The 13,662-nt window shown below is 43.6% G+C and overlaps 1 protein-coding gene across 5 annotated transcripts in view; it reads left to right on the plus strand.

Moving 5' to 3' along the window:
• The window catches only part of LOC106599042 (SPRY domain-containing SOCS box protein 4), a 133,902-nt gene extending 120,441 nt beyond the window's left edge, over positions 1-13,461 (plus strand). For all 5 annotated transcript variants that reach the window (XM_014190093.2, XM_014190096.2, XM_014190094.2 and 2 more), the window contains one exon: positions 12,134-13,461. In XM_014190093.2, coding sequence (XP_014045568.1) covers positions 12,134-12,261 — 128 coding nt within the window. In that variant the 3' untranslated portion in view covers positions 12,262-13,461. The remainder of the gene's footprint in view (positions 1-12,133) is intronic.
• Positions 13,462-13,662: the final 201 nt, after the last annotated feature.

A 13,662-nucleotide genomic window follows, 5' to 3' on the forward strand; every position in this document is an offset into this window, starting at 1 on the left:
AAATTGGTTTAAGCAGAAGCAGACTGTCAACGAAGCTCTAGGGTACAGTGACATTGTAGCATGTTAATCTGTCCTTCACTAAGCCTCCTCGCTTCAGGTAAGACCAGGGCTTAAACCACACACCAAGCAATGGAGGCTCCTCAGAGGAGAAAGGGGGGCACCGACCGCCCCTGACACCAAGCCTTGTGTACGTGATAAGCGTAAGGATAAACAGTGCCTTGCAATGGTATTCAGACCCCTTGCATATCTCCAACTGTTATTGTGTTACAAAGTGGGATTAAAATGGATTTAATTTGTTCGTGGTCTACACACAATACTCCTATGTCAAAGTGGAAGAAAAATTATATATATTTTTTAAAGTGTGTTAACGTTTAGAACAAGACTCCCAGCTAGAAGATAGGCCTTACTACTGTCAATAGGCGCTAAAGGTAGTGTATATATAACTAAAATATAGTTGTTGCATAAGTATTCAGCTAACTGAGTCAATACATGTAAGAAACACCTTTGGCGTCGATGTAAAGCTGAGTGTCTTCTTGGGTAGGTCTATAAGAGCTTCCACACCTGGATTGTGCATTTTTTGCCCATTTTATTATTTTCAAAATTCTTCAAGCTCTGTCAAGATGTTGGGGATCAAGGCTAGACAGCAATTTCAAGCAGATTTAAGTCAACAATGTAACTTGTCCACTCAGGAACATTCACAGTCTTTTTGGTAAGCAGCTCCAGTGTAGATTGTGCCTTGTGTTGTATGTTATTGTCCTGCTGAAAGGTGAATTCATCTCCCAGTGTCTGGTGTAATGCAGACTGAAGCAGGTTTTCCTCTAGGATTTTGCCAGTGTTTAGCTCCATCCTGTTTATTTTTATCCTGAGAAACTCCACAGTATTTGCCAACGTCAAGCATACCCATACCATGATGCAGTCACCCCATGCTTGAAAATAAGGAGGCAGTTACTCAGTGTTGTTTGATTTGCCCCAAACAGAAGGCTTTGCATTTAGGACAAAAAGTGTGTTCCTTTGCTGTGTTTTTTGTTCTTCAGTATTAATTTAGTGCCTTGTTACATACAAGATGCAAGTTTTGGAAAAGGTTTATTCTGTATTTGTAATCTTCTTTTTACTTGTTAAATAACAAGTAAAAAGAAGATTACAAATACAGAATAAACCATTATTGTGGAGTCACTACAATGTAACACACCCTAACCCACTTTGTAACACAATAACATGTGAATAAATCTAAGGGGGCTGAGTACTTTTGCAAGGGAACCATATGGAACATCTTAGGATGTATAGATCCTGATTTTCACACTGGTCCAATTTCTGTCCATTTTCAGAAGAAATTACAGCTGAAAGACAATAAGAGCAAAGCGCCAAACCAAGGACATGGAGAACTATTCAGATCCTCTAACGAAAATAGAAATTCATTGTTAACAAGTGTAAAGGCATAGTCTTGCCCACACTGTTGCAGTGCGTCTGAAATGCTTTTAAGGTTTGGAAGAAGTAGGAGAATACCCAGTCTTTATACCCTCAGAGCTAGCACGACAGAGGAGCCTCAATTGGCTAGGGTCTTGACAAATGGTAGGTCTAATGTACCATTTGAAAACTGATTGCACTCTACAGTGCTACACTGAGGACAACATTGAGAAACGTTGTTCCAATACACCATTGAAATGCCTGATTCTAATCATCAAGCGGTTTTTCAGCTGAATCTGGAGTGTAAGTGCTGCTCTTGAGCAAAAGCCTGCACACACTATATTTTCATGGCCAGTGTTTTTGACTACGGTATACTGTATAGACTTAGTAGGCAGGTTTTAGAAAGTGCCTCAGTGTTCCTTAAAAAAAGGCATTCTATGAGTGTCGAGTCAAACGTTTCTGTGTCTATCTTTTTGTCGTAGCTGAGTAAGGCTGCTCGCTGCTGGTGTGCTTTCATAAGCACATTCAACTTTCTGCGCTCACTTTAATTCTCTCCAAGAGACTCGTTCGTTCGTTCGTTCGTGCGTGCGTGCGTGCGTGCGTGCGCACACACAAACAGACAGACACACACACACACACACACACACACACACACACACACACACACACACACACACACACACACACACACACACACACACACACACACACACAGCTATGTCTTACTGTACTTGATGACTTTTTGGGGACCAACAACCTAACCCTAACCTTAACCCTAACTCTAACCTTAACTCCTAAACCTAATCCCTAAGCCTAATCCTAATTCTAACCCTAACCCTGACCCTAAACCTAACCCCTAAGCCTAAAATAGAGAAGACTGGCAAAATGTCCTCATTTCTCTGAATTTCAGTTGGTTTACTATTGTTGTGAGGTACTCACAAGTATAGTAAAATGTGTACACACACACACAACACTCATTACCTGGGGGCAGCAGCAAAGCCATTTTAGCACCCGTCTTTATTCTGTTGTCTAAATAATGATAATGAGGGTCTTGTTATTTTATAGGCTTTGCGATTCTGGTCAAGTCCAGTAGCAACCTGACACAGTGTACAGAGCTGGTTCTCATGTTCACACTCCCTGTGGTGTGCGTGTGCACCAAGGTTATTATAGTGTTTATTACATTACATATTACATTTCTATTTAGTTTTTCTATAATTTAGTTTCAATTTTAGTGTTTGGTGTTTGTGACAGAAAGTGGCCTTATCAACGGGAGGCTAGCAGTCAGCTTGTTTTCATCCTGAAATTCTTTGCAGGTGCTGTTAGATTAATTTTGAGGTTGGTTGGGTTTTTCTTATTTATCTCTGTTCCACACACACTGCCATCTTCTGACAATTGCTTTTTTCCTTTTCAGCAATGTACTTAACAGAATCCCATATGGGGGCTTTCCCATTTACGACCAACCACTGTTGATGTTGGGTTTGATGTCGCCATTCTTCACGCCTTTGGTTCACGATCATGCTCCACGCTCGCCCTCGGATTTCTTCCCTTTTGGCAACTGATAGCTAGTTATAGTGATGCACAAGCTAGGCTTATATGAAACATCGCCATCTATTGGCAGCATTTACCCTCCAGATTCAGAAGCTCGAAAACCCCATTAGAAAAAAAAGCTTGAAAACCCCATTAGATTTTTGCCCAAAGTTTAGAATGGGAAAAAAAGTTAAACTAAACAATATTTATGATGGTTTTTATTTTGTTGTTGTTAGTTTTGCTGTCAAAGATAACAGTTTTAGTATAGCGGCAGATAGCCTGGCGGGTAGGAGCGTTGGGCCACTGGATCAAATCCCCGAGCTGACAAGGTAAAAATCAGTCGTTCTGTCCCTGAGCAAGGCAGTTAACCCGCTGTTCCCCGGGCGCCGATGTCGATTAACACAGCCCCCCGCACCTCTCTGATTCAGAGGGGTTGGGTTAAATGTGGAAGACACATTTCAGTTGAATGCATTCAGTTGTAAAATTAACTAGGTATCCCCATTCCCTAATTTTTGTTTTTCCAAAGTTTTTCTTAATTTTATTTGACCAAATCGTTTTTCTCCAATTTTAGTTTTTAATTTCGTTTCAGTTTTGGTTTACTATAATAACCTTGTTGTGCGTGCGACCGTGTGTAATGTAGTGCTTTACTCACCCATTGTAATTGATAGCGTGTATCCTCTATTCACTAGAATATTCATGTTGGTTGAACCCATCTAGTCTCGCCCTCTATAATGTCATGCATTTGCTTTCTATTATTTGATACAGTTAACTGACAAAATCAAGGAAACACTTGAGTAAATCAGGGATACAAGGTATATTGAAAGCAAGTGCTTCCACACAGGTGTGGTTCCTGAGTTAAGCACTTAACATCATCATGCTTAGGGTCATGTACAGTTGAAGTCGGAAGTTTACATACACTTAGGTTGGAGTCATTAAAACACATTTTTCAACCACTCCACAAATTTCTTGTTAACAATCTATAGTTTTGGCAAGTTGGTTAGGACATCTACATTGTGATTACACAAGTCATTTTTCCAACAATTGTTTACAGACAGACTATTTCACTTATAATTCACTTTATCACAATTCCAATGGGTCAGAGGTTTACATACACTAAGTTGACTGTGCCTTTAAACAGCTTGGAAAATTTCAGAAAAGTATGTGATGGCTTTAGAAGCTTCTGATAGGCTAATTGACATCATTTGAGTCAATTGGAAGTGTACATGTGGCTGTATTTCAAGGCCTACCTTCAAACTCAGTGCCTCTTTGCTTGACATCATGGGAAACTCAAAAGAAATCAGCCAAGACCTCAGAAATAAAATTGTAGACCTCTACAAGTCTGGTTCACCCTTGGGAGCAATTTCCAAATGCCTGAAGGTACCACGTTCATCTGTACAAACAATAGTAAGCAAGTATAAACACCATGGGACCACGCAGCCGTCATACTGCTCAGGAACGAGACGCGTTCTGTCTCCTAGAGATGAACGTACTTTGGTGCGAAAAGTGCAAATCAATCCCAGAACAACAGCAAAGGACCTTGTGAAGATGCTGGAGGAAACAGGTACAAAGTATCTATACTCACAGTAAAACGAGTCCTACATCAACAAACCTGAAAGGCCGCTCAGCAAGGGAGAAGCCACAGGTCCAAAACCGCCATAAAAAAGGCAGACTACGGTTTGCAACTGCACATGGGGACAAAGATTGTACTTTTTGGAGAAATGTCCTCTTGTCTGATGAAACAAAAATAGAACTGTTTGGCCATAATGACCATCTTTATGTTTGGAGGAAAAAGGGGGAGGCTTGCAAGCCGAAGAACACCATCCCAACTGTGAAGCACGGGGGTGGCAGCATCATGTTGTGGGGGTGCTTTGCTGCAGGAGGGACTGGTGCACTTCACAAAATAGATGGCATCATGAGGCAGGAAAATTACGTAGATATATTGAAGCAACATCTCAAGACATCAGTCAGGAAGTTAAAGCTTGGTCGCAAATGGGTCTTCCAAATGGACAATGACCCCAAGCATACTTCCAAAGTTGTGGCAAAATGGCTTAAGGACATCAAAGTCAAGGTATTGGAGTGGCCATCACAAAGCCCTGAACTCAATCCAATAGAACATTTGTGGGCAGAACTGAAAAAGTGTGTGCGAGCAAGGAGGCCTACAAACCTGACTCAGTTACACCAGCTCTGTCAGGGGGAATGGGCCAAAATTCACCCAACTTATTGTGGGAAGCATGTGGAAGGCTACCTGAAATGTTTGACCCAAGTTAAACAATTTAAAGGCAATGCTACCAAATACTGATTGAGTGCATGTAAACTTCTGACCCACTGGGAATGTAATGAAATAAATAAAAGCTGAAATAAATAATTCTCTCTACTATTTTTCTGACATTTCACATACTTAAAATAAAGTGGTGATCCTAACTGACCTAAGACAGGGATTTTTTACTAGAATTGAATGTCAAGAATTGTGAAAAACTGAGTATAAATGTGGCTAAGGTGTATGTAAACTTCGTACTTCAACTGTATATAAATATATAAATGGCCCAGTTGCCCATTATTTTGGCTACCATGGCTAGAAGAAGAGAGATGTCAGTGACTTTGAAACAGGGGTCTCAAAGGACCATAGGGGGGTTAAAATGTGTGTTTGTGTGTCTCAGTCACCAGATTTAAAACCAATTGAACACTTATGGGAGATTCTGGAGCGGCACCTGAGACAGCATTATCCACCACCATCAGCAAAACACCAAATTATGGAATTGCTTGTAGAAGATTGCGTTGCATCCCTCCAATAGAGTTCCAGACACTTGTTGAATCTATGCCAAGGTGCATTGAATCTGTTCTGATGGCTCTTGGTGGCCCATAAGACGCTATGTTGGTGTTTATTTTGTTGTGGCAGTTACCTGCAAGTGCACTACTCCTAATAGCCGTGAAATAGAGCGAGGATTTCTCAACAACTGCATATTGTGCTAGGATCACTGTGTGATGTTGTGATGGGAGTACTGTGTGATGTTGTGATGGGAGTACTGTGTGATGTTGTGATGGGAGTACTGTGTGATGTGATGGGAGCACTGTGGGTTGTCGTGATGGGAGTACTGTGTGATGTTGTGATGGGAGTACTGTGTGATGTTGTGATGGGAGTACTGTGTGATGTTGTGATGGGAGTACTGTGTGATGTTGTGATGGGAGTACTGTGTGATGTTGTGATGGGAGTACTGTGGGTTGTTGTGATGGGAGTGCTGTGTGTTGTGATAAGAGCGCTGTGTGTTGTGATAAGAGCGCTGTGTGTTGTGATAAGAGCGCTGTGGGTTGTTATGATGGGAGTACTGTGTGATGTTGTGATGGGAGTACTGTGGATTGTCAGTCTCCTCCAATAACGCCATAGCTATCCAGGTCTAATGTTAGGAAAGGTTACCTCAATGTTATAACTGTCATTTCCCTTGACTTGATTCAATTTGGGAATTAGTCATTTCGGCGAACTCTGAGACAGACGTGAAATGTGTTGTATTTAGTACAGGGGTAGTGTTGTAAATGTGTTGTATTTAGTACAGGGGTAGTGTTGTAAATGTGTTGTATTTAGTACAGGGGTAGTGTTGTAAATGTGTTGTATTTAGTACAGGGGTAGTGTTGTAAATGTGTTGTATTTAGTACAGGGGTAGTGTTGTAAATGTGTTGTATTTAGTACAGGGGTAGTGTTGTAAATGTGTTGTATTTAGTACAGGGGTAGACAACTAGATTCAGTTGCGGGATGATTTTTGGGCTGAACATAATTATAATAATTAGTACACTGCAAATTGACCATAACCACACCCACAAATAGATTCTATTTGAAAATAGCTATAAAAATATATATACAAATATTTGTGAACAGATTTCCTAAATGAAACTCATTTTAGCTATTACTGATGATTTTTGTCTGATGCTGACCCCTGATCCAGTAAGTATTATCAGTTATCTGTTATCCATCTGAATTGTACTCATTGTTTCCCTATTTTAGTACAGTGGCCAACATATCAGTCTCTGGTTTCTTTGTCAAAGCTGTACTGTAGCACGACTCCGTCAAAGTGTTGCACGACTTATAATAAAGCGCCGTTGCGTCCCTCAGGAAACAGTGGGATGTCATCGTACAGCGGGCATCACTGCAATAGACTCCTCATGAGCTCTCTCTCTCTCTCTCTCTCTCTCTCTCCTCTCCTCTCCTCTCCTCTCTTCTCTTCTCTTCTCTTCTCTTCTCTTCTCTTCTCTTCTCTTCTCTTCTCTTCTCTTCTCTTCTCTTCTCTTCTCTTCTCTTCTCTTCTCTTCTCTTCTCTTCTCTTCTCTTCTCTTCTCTTCTCTTCTCTTCTCTTCTCTTCTCTTCTCTTCTCTTCTCTTCTCTTCTGTCCTGTCCTGTCCTGTCCTGTCCTGTCCTGTCCTGTCCTGTCCTGTCCTGTCCTGTCCTGTCCTGTCCTGTCCTGTCCTGTCCTGTCCTGTCCTGTCCTGTCCTGTCCTGTCCTGTCCTGTCCTGTCCTGTCCTGTCCTGTCCTGTCATTTACATTTTAGTCATTTAGCAGACGCTCTTATCCAGAGCGACTTACAATTTGGTGCATTCACCTATAATATCCAGTGGAACAACCACTTTACAATAGTGCATCTAAATCTTTTAAGGGGGGGGTTAGAAGGATTACTTTATCCTATCCCAGGTATTCCTTGAAGAGGTGGGGTTTCAGGTGTCTCCGGAAGGTGGTGATTGACTCCGCTGTCCTGGCGTCGTGAGGGAGCTTGTTCCACCATTGGGGTGCCAGAGCAGCGAACAGTTTTGACTGGGCTGAGCGGGAACTGTGCTTCCTCAGAGGTAGGGAGGCGAGCAGGCCAGAGGTGGATGAACGGAGTGCCCTTGTTTGGGTGTAGGGCCTGATCAGAGCCTGAAGGTACGGAGGTGCCGTTCCCCTCACAGCTCCGTCCTGTCCTGTCCTGTCCTGTCCTGTCCTGTCCTGTCCTGTCTGTCTCTGTGTATATATATGGATGAGTGCTCCTTGTCTTTGCACCTCGTTTCTGAGCATCCTCTATCCCTGGGCGAACCTTCGCTGGCAGTGATGGCAAGGGTCACAGAGTTTTGCAGGCAGGGACATGCCCACCTCCCATCCATCCACCCAACCGTGTGATGCAATTAAGCCAATCAAAGGTTTTGAATATGAGCTAATGGGCCAATCGGGGAGCAGTATGAGCTAACAAGCTCATGGCAAGGGTGAAATAAAACATGTCATTTCTGTTAGTTAGATTACAAGGTTACTGTCCCAATACAATACCCAGCAAAAGCAGTGTTGCCATTACCAGCCCTTCTGGTTTGGCATAGAGTCCCGAATAATTAGCCTAAAACTAGAACAGGATGAGTACAAACAGTAAAGCTATTCCGGGATATTTTTCTAACACCTGACTAAAATGAATACATGCAATGTGATCAATGTTAATCGACTCCCTCAATCTCCCTGATTTTTATTTCAGTAGAAGTTGGCAGCCCTATATGAAAGGGTCTCATAATTCACTAGCAACACTACCTTTCAACAAGACCTGCAGGAAATGAGCCAAACAGAACTGCGAAAATCACTCTGTCCTTTTTAGATTGGCATTGCAATTAGTTTCTCCAAAGGTGGCTCCACTCTACTAATAAGATGTCAACAAATATACATTTTCATTAGGTAATAGCTACCTGCCCTTGTCTCCTCCTTCACCCTACCAGTATGATAACACCCATTCTTTTCACATACTAGTAGTCCAGACTCCAGAAGGAAAGGAGACTGGTAAAGACATTGAAGAGTATTGGGATGCCACCCAACTTTTCTCCTATAATGATAGTCAAGAGTGAAAGGACACCAGTAAAGTTCTAAGATGGCGGATCAGGCGACGAGTGGCTAGTCTTCCTTTGCCTTCCGTCTTGCTAGCTTAACGTTCAATAGCTGGAAAATAAATGGGACAAACTGAAAGCATGTATATCCTACCAACGGGACATTAAAAACTGTAATATCTTATGTTTCACCAAGTCGTGGCTGAACGACGACATTAAGAAAATACAGCTGGTGGTTTATACACTCTATCGGCAGGACAGAACAGCAGCTTCTGGTAAGACACGGGCGGGGGCCTATGCATATGTGTAAACAACAGCTGTTGCTCGATATCTAAGGAAGTCTTGAGGTTTTGCTCACCTGAGGTAGAGTATCTCATAATAAGCTGTAGACCACACTATCTACCTAGAGAGTTTTCATTTGTATTTTTCGTAGCTGTCTACATACCACCACACACCGATGCTGGCACTAAGACCACACTCAGTAAGCTGTATACTGTCATAAGCAAACAAGAAAATGCTCACCCAGAGGCGGCGCTCCTAGTGGCTGGGGACTTTAATGCAGGGAAACTGAAATCAGTTTTACCTAATTTCTATCAGCATGTTAAATGTGCAACCAGAGGGGAAAAAATTCTAGACCACCTTTACTCCATACACAGAGACGCATACAAAGCTTTCCCTCGCCCTCCATCTGGCAAATCTGACCATAATTCTATCCTCCTGATTTCTGCTTACAAGCAAAAATGTAAGCAAGAAGCACCAGTGACTCTGTCTATAAAAGTGGTGAAATGAAGCAGATGCTAAACTACAGGACTGTTTTGCTAACACAGACTGGAATATGTTCCCGGGATTCTTCCGATGGCATTGAGGAGTACACCACATCAGTCACTGGCTTTATCAATAAGTGCATTGAGGACGTCGTCCCCACAGTGACTGTATGTACATACCAGAAACCATGGATTACAGGCAACATCCGCACTGAGCTAAAGGGCAGAGCTGCCGCTTTCAAGGAGCGAGACGCTAACCCGGAAGCTTATGAGAAATCCCGCTATGCCCTCAGACGAACCATCAAACAGGCAAAGCATCAATACAGGACCAAGATTCAATCGCACTACACTGGCTCTGATGCTCGTCGGATGTGGCAGGGCTTGCAAACTATTACAGACTACGAAGGGAAGCACAGCTAAGAGCTGCCCAGTGACATGAGCCTACCAGACGAGCGAAATAACTTCTATGCTCACTTCGAGGCAAATAACACTGAAACGGGCATGAGAGCATCAGCTGTTCCGAACGACTGTGTGATCACACTCTATGCAGCCGATGTGAGTAAGACCTTTAAACAGGTCAACATTCACAAGGCCGCAGGGCCAGACTGATTACCAGGACGTGTATTCCGAGCATGCGCTGACCAACTGGCAAGTATCTTCACTGACATTTTCTGTGATACCAACATGTTTCAAGCAGACCACCATATAGTCCCTGTGCCCAACAACACTAAGGTAACCTGCCTAAATGACTACCGACCCATAGCACTCATGTCTGTAGCCATGAAATGCTTTGAAAGGCTGGTCACATCAACACCATTATCCCAGAAATCCTAAACTCACTCCAATTTGCATACCGCACCAACAAATCCACAGATGATGCAATCTCTATTGCACACCACACTGCCCTTTCCCACCTGGACAAAAGGAACACATATGTGAGAATGCTGTTCATTGATTACAGCTCTGTGTTCAACACCGTAGTGCCCTTAAAGCTCATCACTAAGCTAAGGACCCTGGGACTAAACACCTCCCTCTGCAACTGAATCCTGGACTTCCTGATGGGCCGCCCCCAGGTGGTAAGGGTAGGTAACAACACATCCTCCACGCTAATCCTCAACACGGGGGCCCCTCAGGGGTGTGTGCTCAGTCCCCTCCTGTACTCGCTGTTCACTCATGACTGCATTGCCAGGCACGACTCCAACACCATCATTAAGTTTGCTGACGACACAACAGTGGTAGGCCTGATCACCGACAACAATGAGACAGCCTATAGGGAGGAGGTCAGAGACCTGACCATGTGGTATAAGGACAACAATCTCTCCCTCAACGTGATCAAGACAAATGAGACGATTGTGGACTACAGGAAAAGGAGTACTGAGCATGTCCCCATTCTCATCGATGGGGCTGTAGGGGAGCAGGTTTAGAGCATCAAGTTCCTTGGCGTCTACATCACCAACAAACTACCATGGTCCAAGCAGTCTTGAAGAGGGCACAACAAAACCTATTCCCCCTCAGGAGACTGAAAAGATTTGGCATGGGTCCTCAGATCCTCAAAAGGTTCTACAGCTGCACCATCGAGAGCATCCTGACGGGTTGCATCACTTCCTGGTATGGCAACTGCTTGGCCCCGGTGACATACTGGCACTACCCTCTGTAGTGCCTTGCGCTCGGAGGCCAAGCTTTCTGTCATCCAGGACCTCTATACCAAAGACTCCAGCCACCCTAGTCATAGACTGTTCTCTCTACTACCACACGGCAAGCGGTACCAGAGCGCCAAGTCTAGGTCCAAGAGGCATCTAAACAGCTTCTACCCCCAAGCCATAAGACTGCTGAACAGCTAATCAAATGCCTACCCAGACTATTGCATTCCCCCCCCCCCCCCCCACGCTGCTGCTACTCTCTGTTATTATCTATGCATAGTCACTTTAAAAACTCTACCTACATGTACATTTTTATCTCAGTTACCTCGACTAACCGGTGCCCCCTAACATTGACTCTGTACCAGTACCCCTGTATATAGCCCCGCTATTGTTATTTTCTGCTGCTCTTTAATTATTTGTTATTCTTATCTCTTACTCTTTTTTTGTGGTATTTTTTTAAAACTGCATTGTTGGTTAGGGGCTTGTAAGTAAGCATTTCACTGTAAGGTCTACACCTGTTGTATTCGGCGCATGTGACAAATACAATTTGATTTGAACGTGGTCGGAGAGACTTGTTTCTACTGTAGATGTTGGTCATGTCTTTATGGGAAACGGGTATAGGCAGATGGGAGACGATAGTGTCATTCTACCAGGCTGTGAAACGGAGCAGGCACTTAAGGTGATATGAAATATTTAGAGGGGAGCATCAGCTGGGGAGTGGGTGGGAGAGGAGGGGAATTACAACAACGCTAGCACGCTCTCTTGTGCATAGTCAAACACGTACACATTAACACAGATGCATTCACATGCATGCACTGTTCTGATCCACATGTGCAAGGGAACACATAACCACCCACACACTCACTGTCAGAGATCCTCTTCCCTTGTCACACACATTGAAAAGTTAATTCTGTATTTTGCTAACTTTTTACCTTGTGAAAACCTCCAACTAACCTTTCCTCTTCTCTTCCTGGTTATAGCGGAGCCCCTCCCCCTGATGGACCTGTGTCGTCGGGCCGCCCGGGTCGCATTGGGCCGAGAGCGCCTCCAGGAGATAGAGACCCTGCCCTTACCACAGTCTCTCAAAAATTACCTCCAGTACCAATGACCAGAACCGTACCGCCTGACCAGACCCGTACCAATGACCAGACCAGTACCGCACACCACCAACTGGGACCATCCGGACGGAATCCATGATGAACTAAGTGTAATGGAAGATGGAGAGAACGAGAGGGGGGTTGAATGAACGCCGGCAGACGACGGAAGAGGGATGTTTACACTGTGGGCTGTAGCTCTGCGATTAATGGATGGACACGAGTTCAGAATTTTGACCGGAGGATGATGGATATTCGAGTTTCGGGGTTTTGACCCATTTTGGACTTTTTTAATGATTGATGGCTGTAGCTCTCTTCCAATGAAGACCCTATTTGACAGAATGGTATGGTCCACAGTCACTTGGCAATAAGTGGTGGTTTTAGGAGGCTACCTGCTGGTTGGAGTGAAAACTGCGCCTAGAAAGCACACCAACTATCCCGGGAGGCTTTTGAACTCAGATCACTGCTACTGGATAAACTATACTCAAGGTCTCCTACCATGTCAGTCCAATCAGCAGACAGACACAGGACATTTCTACAGGGCTCAAATGTGTTTGAATCCATTTTGAGTTCAACGGGCCTGAAGCCCACTGGTACCATACAATATCTTCCCCGCTATGTTAAAGGACCCATTAAAGGACTATGCCAGTTCTAGTCTTACTAGATCTAGGCAAACCTAGTTTTTCTGGATCTACATCAAGCAATGCAAGGGGAAACTGTAGGACACTACTACATGAGCAATGGCACAGCAGCCATTTGGGGAGGGGGGGTGGGTTCAAGGATGGTTATGGATGACCACACACACACCTAGCAATCATTTCTTTTCTCAAATGCTTGAGTCACTTTTGTTACTTCTAAGTTTGTACCCTATATTTTATAGTGAGTGTGGATTATAATTTTGATGACGATGATGATATGATGTTATTTATTTGTCATGAGGTAGTTCCTTTTTTAAATTGATCATGATGGTTACGTTCAGGTAAATATACTACACCAATATGGGAGATGATGATCAGCTCTGTCACCCTAAGGCTTTTCTTAACAGGATGCTGCTTTTATTATTATTATTATGATATGATCGCTGATGGTTTTAATCTATATCTGCCTGCTGGGATGAGACACCAGGGTCATACTGGGGCACACAGTGGAATGTATGGACAGTGATGTCATTAGCAGATCTGAAATGTGAATAAAAGCAAAGTGAATGAAAAACATTTTCTGGGACGGTGATCTCTGTGGCACAAGGTTGGACTGCCAGCTGTGTGTTTGTTTAGGGAGGGTGGGGAAGGTGTGTGTGTGTGTGTGTGCGTGCTTGCCTTTCCAGGGAGGCAGATTTTTTTGCTGTGTTTTTTTTCTCCGTATGTTTACACTGTCAGTCACGCTCAAAGGAACCAGGGCATCCTCAAATCCAGCTG

This window comes from Salmo salar, chromosome ssa03, assembly GCF_905237065.1.
Source record: "Salmo salar chromosome ssa03, Ssal_v3.1, whole genome shotgun sequence".
Lineage (NCBI taxonomy): Eukaryota > Metazoa > Chordata > Actinopteri > Salmoniformes > Salmonidae > Salmo > Salmo salar.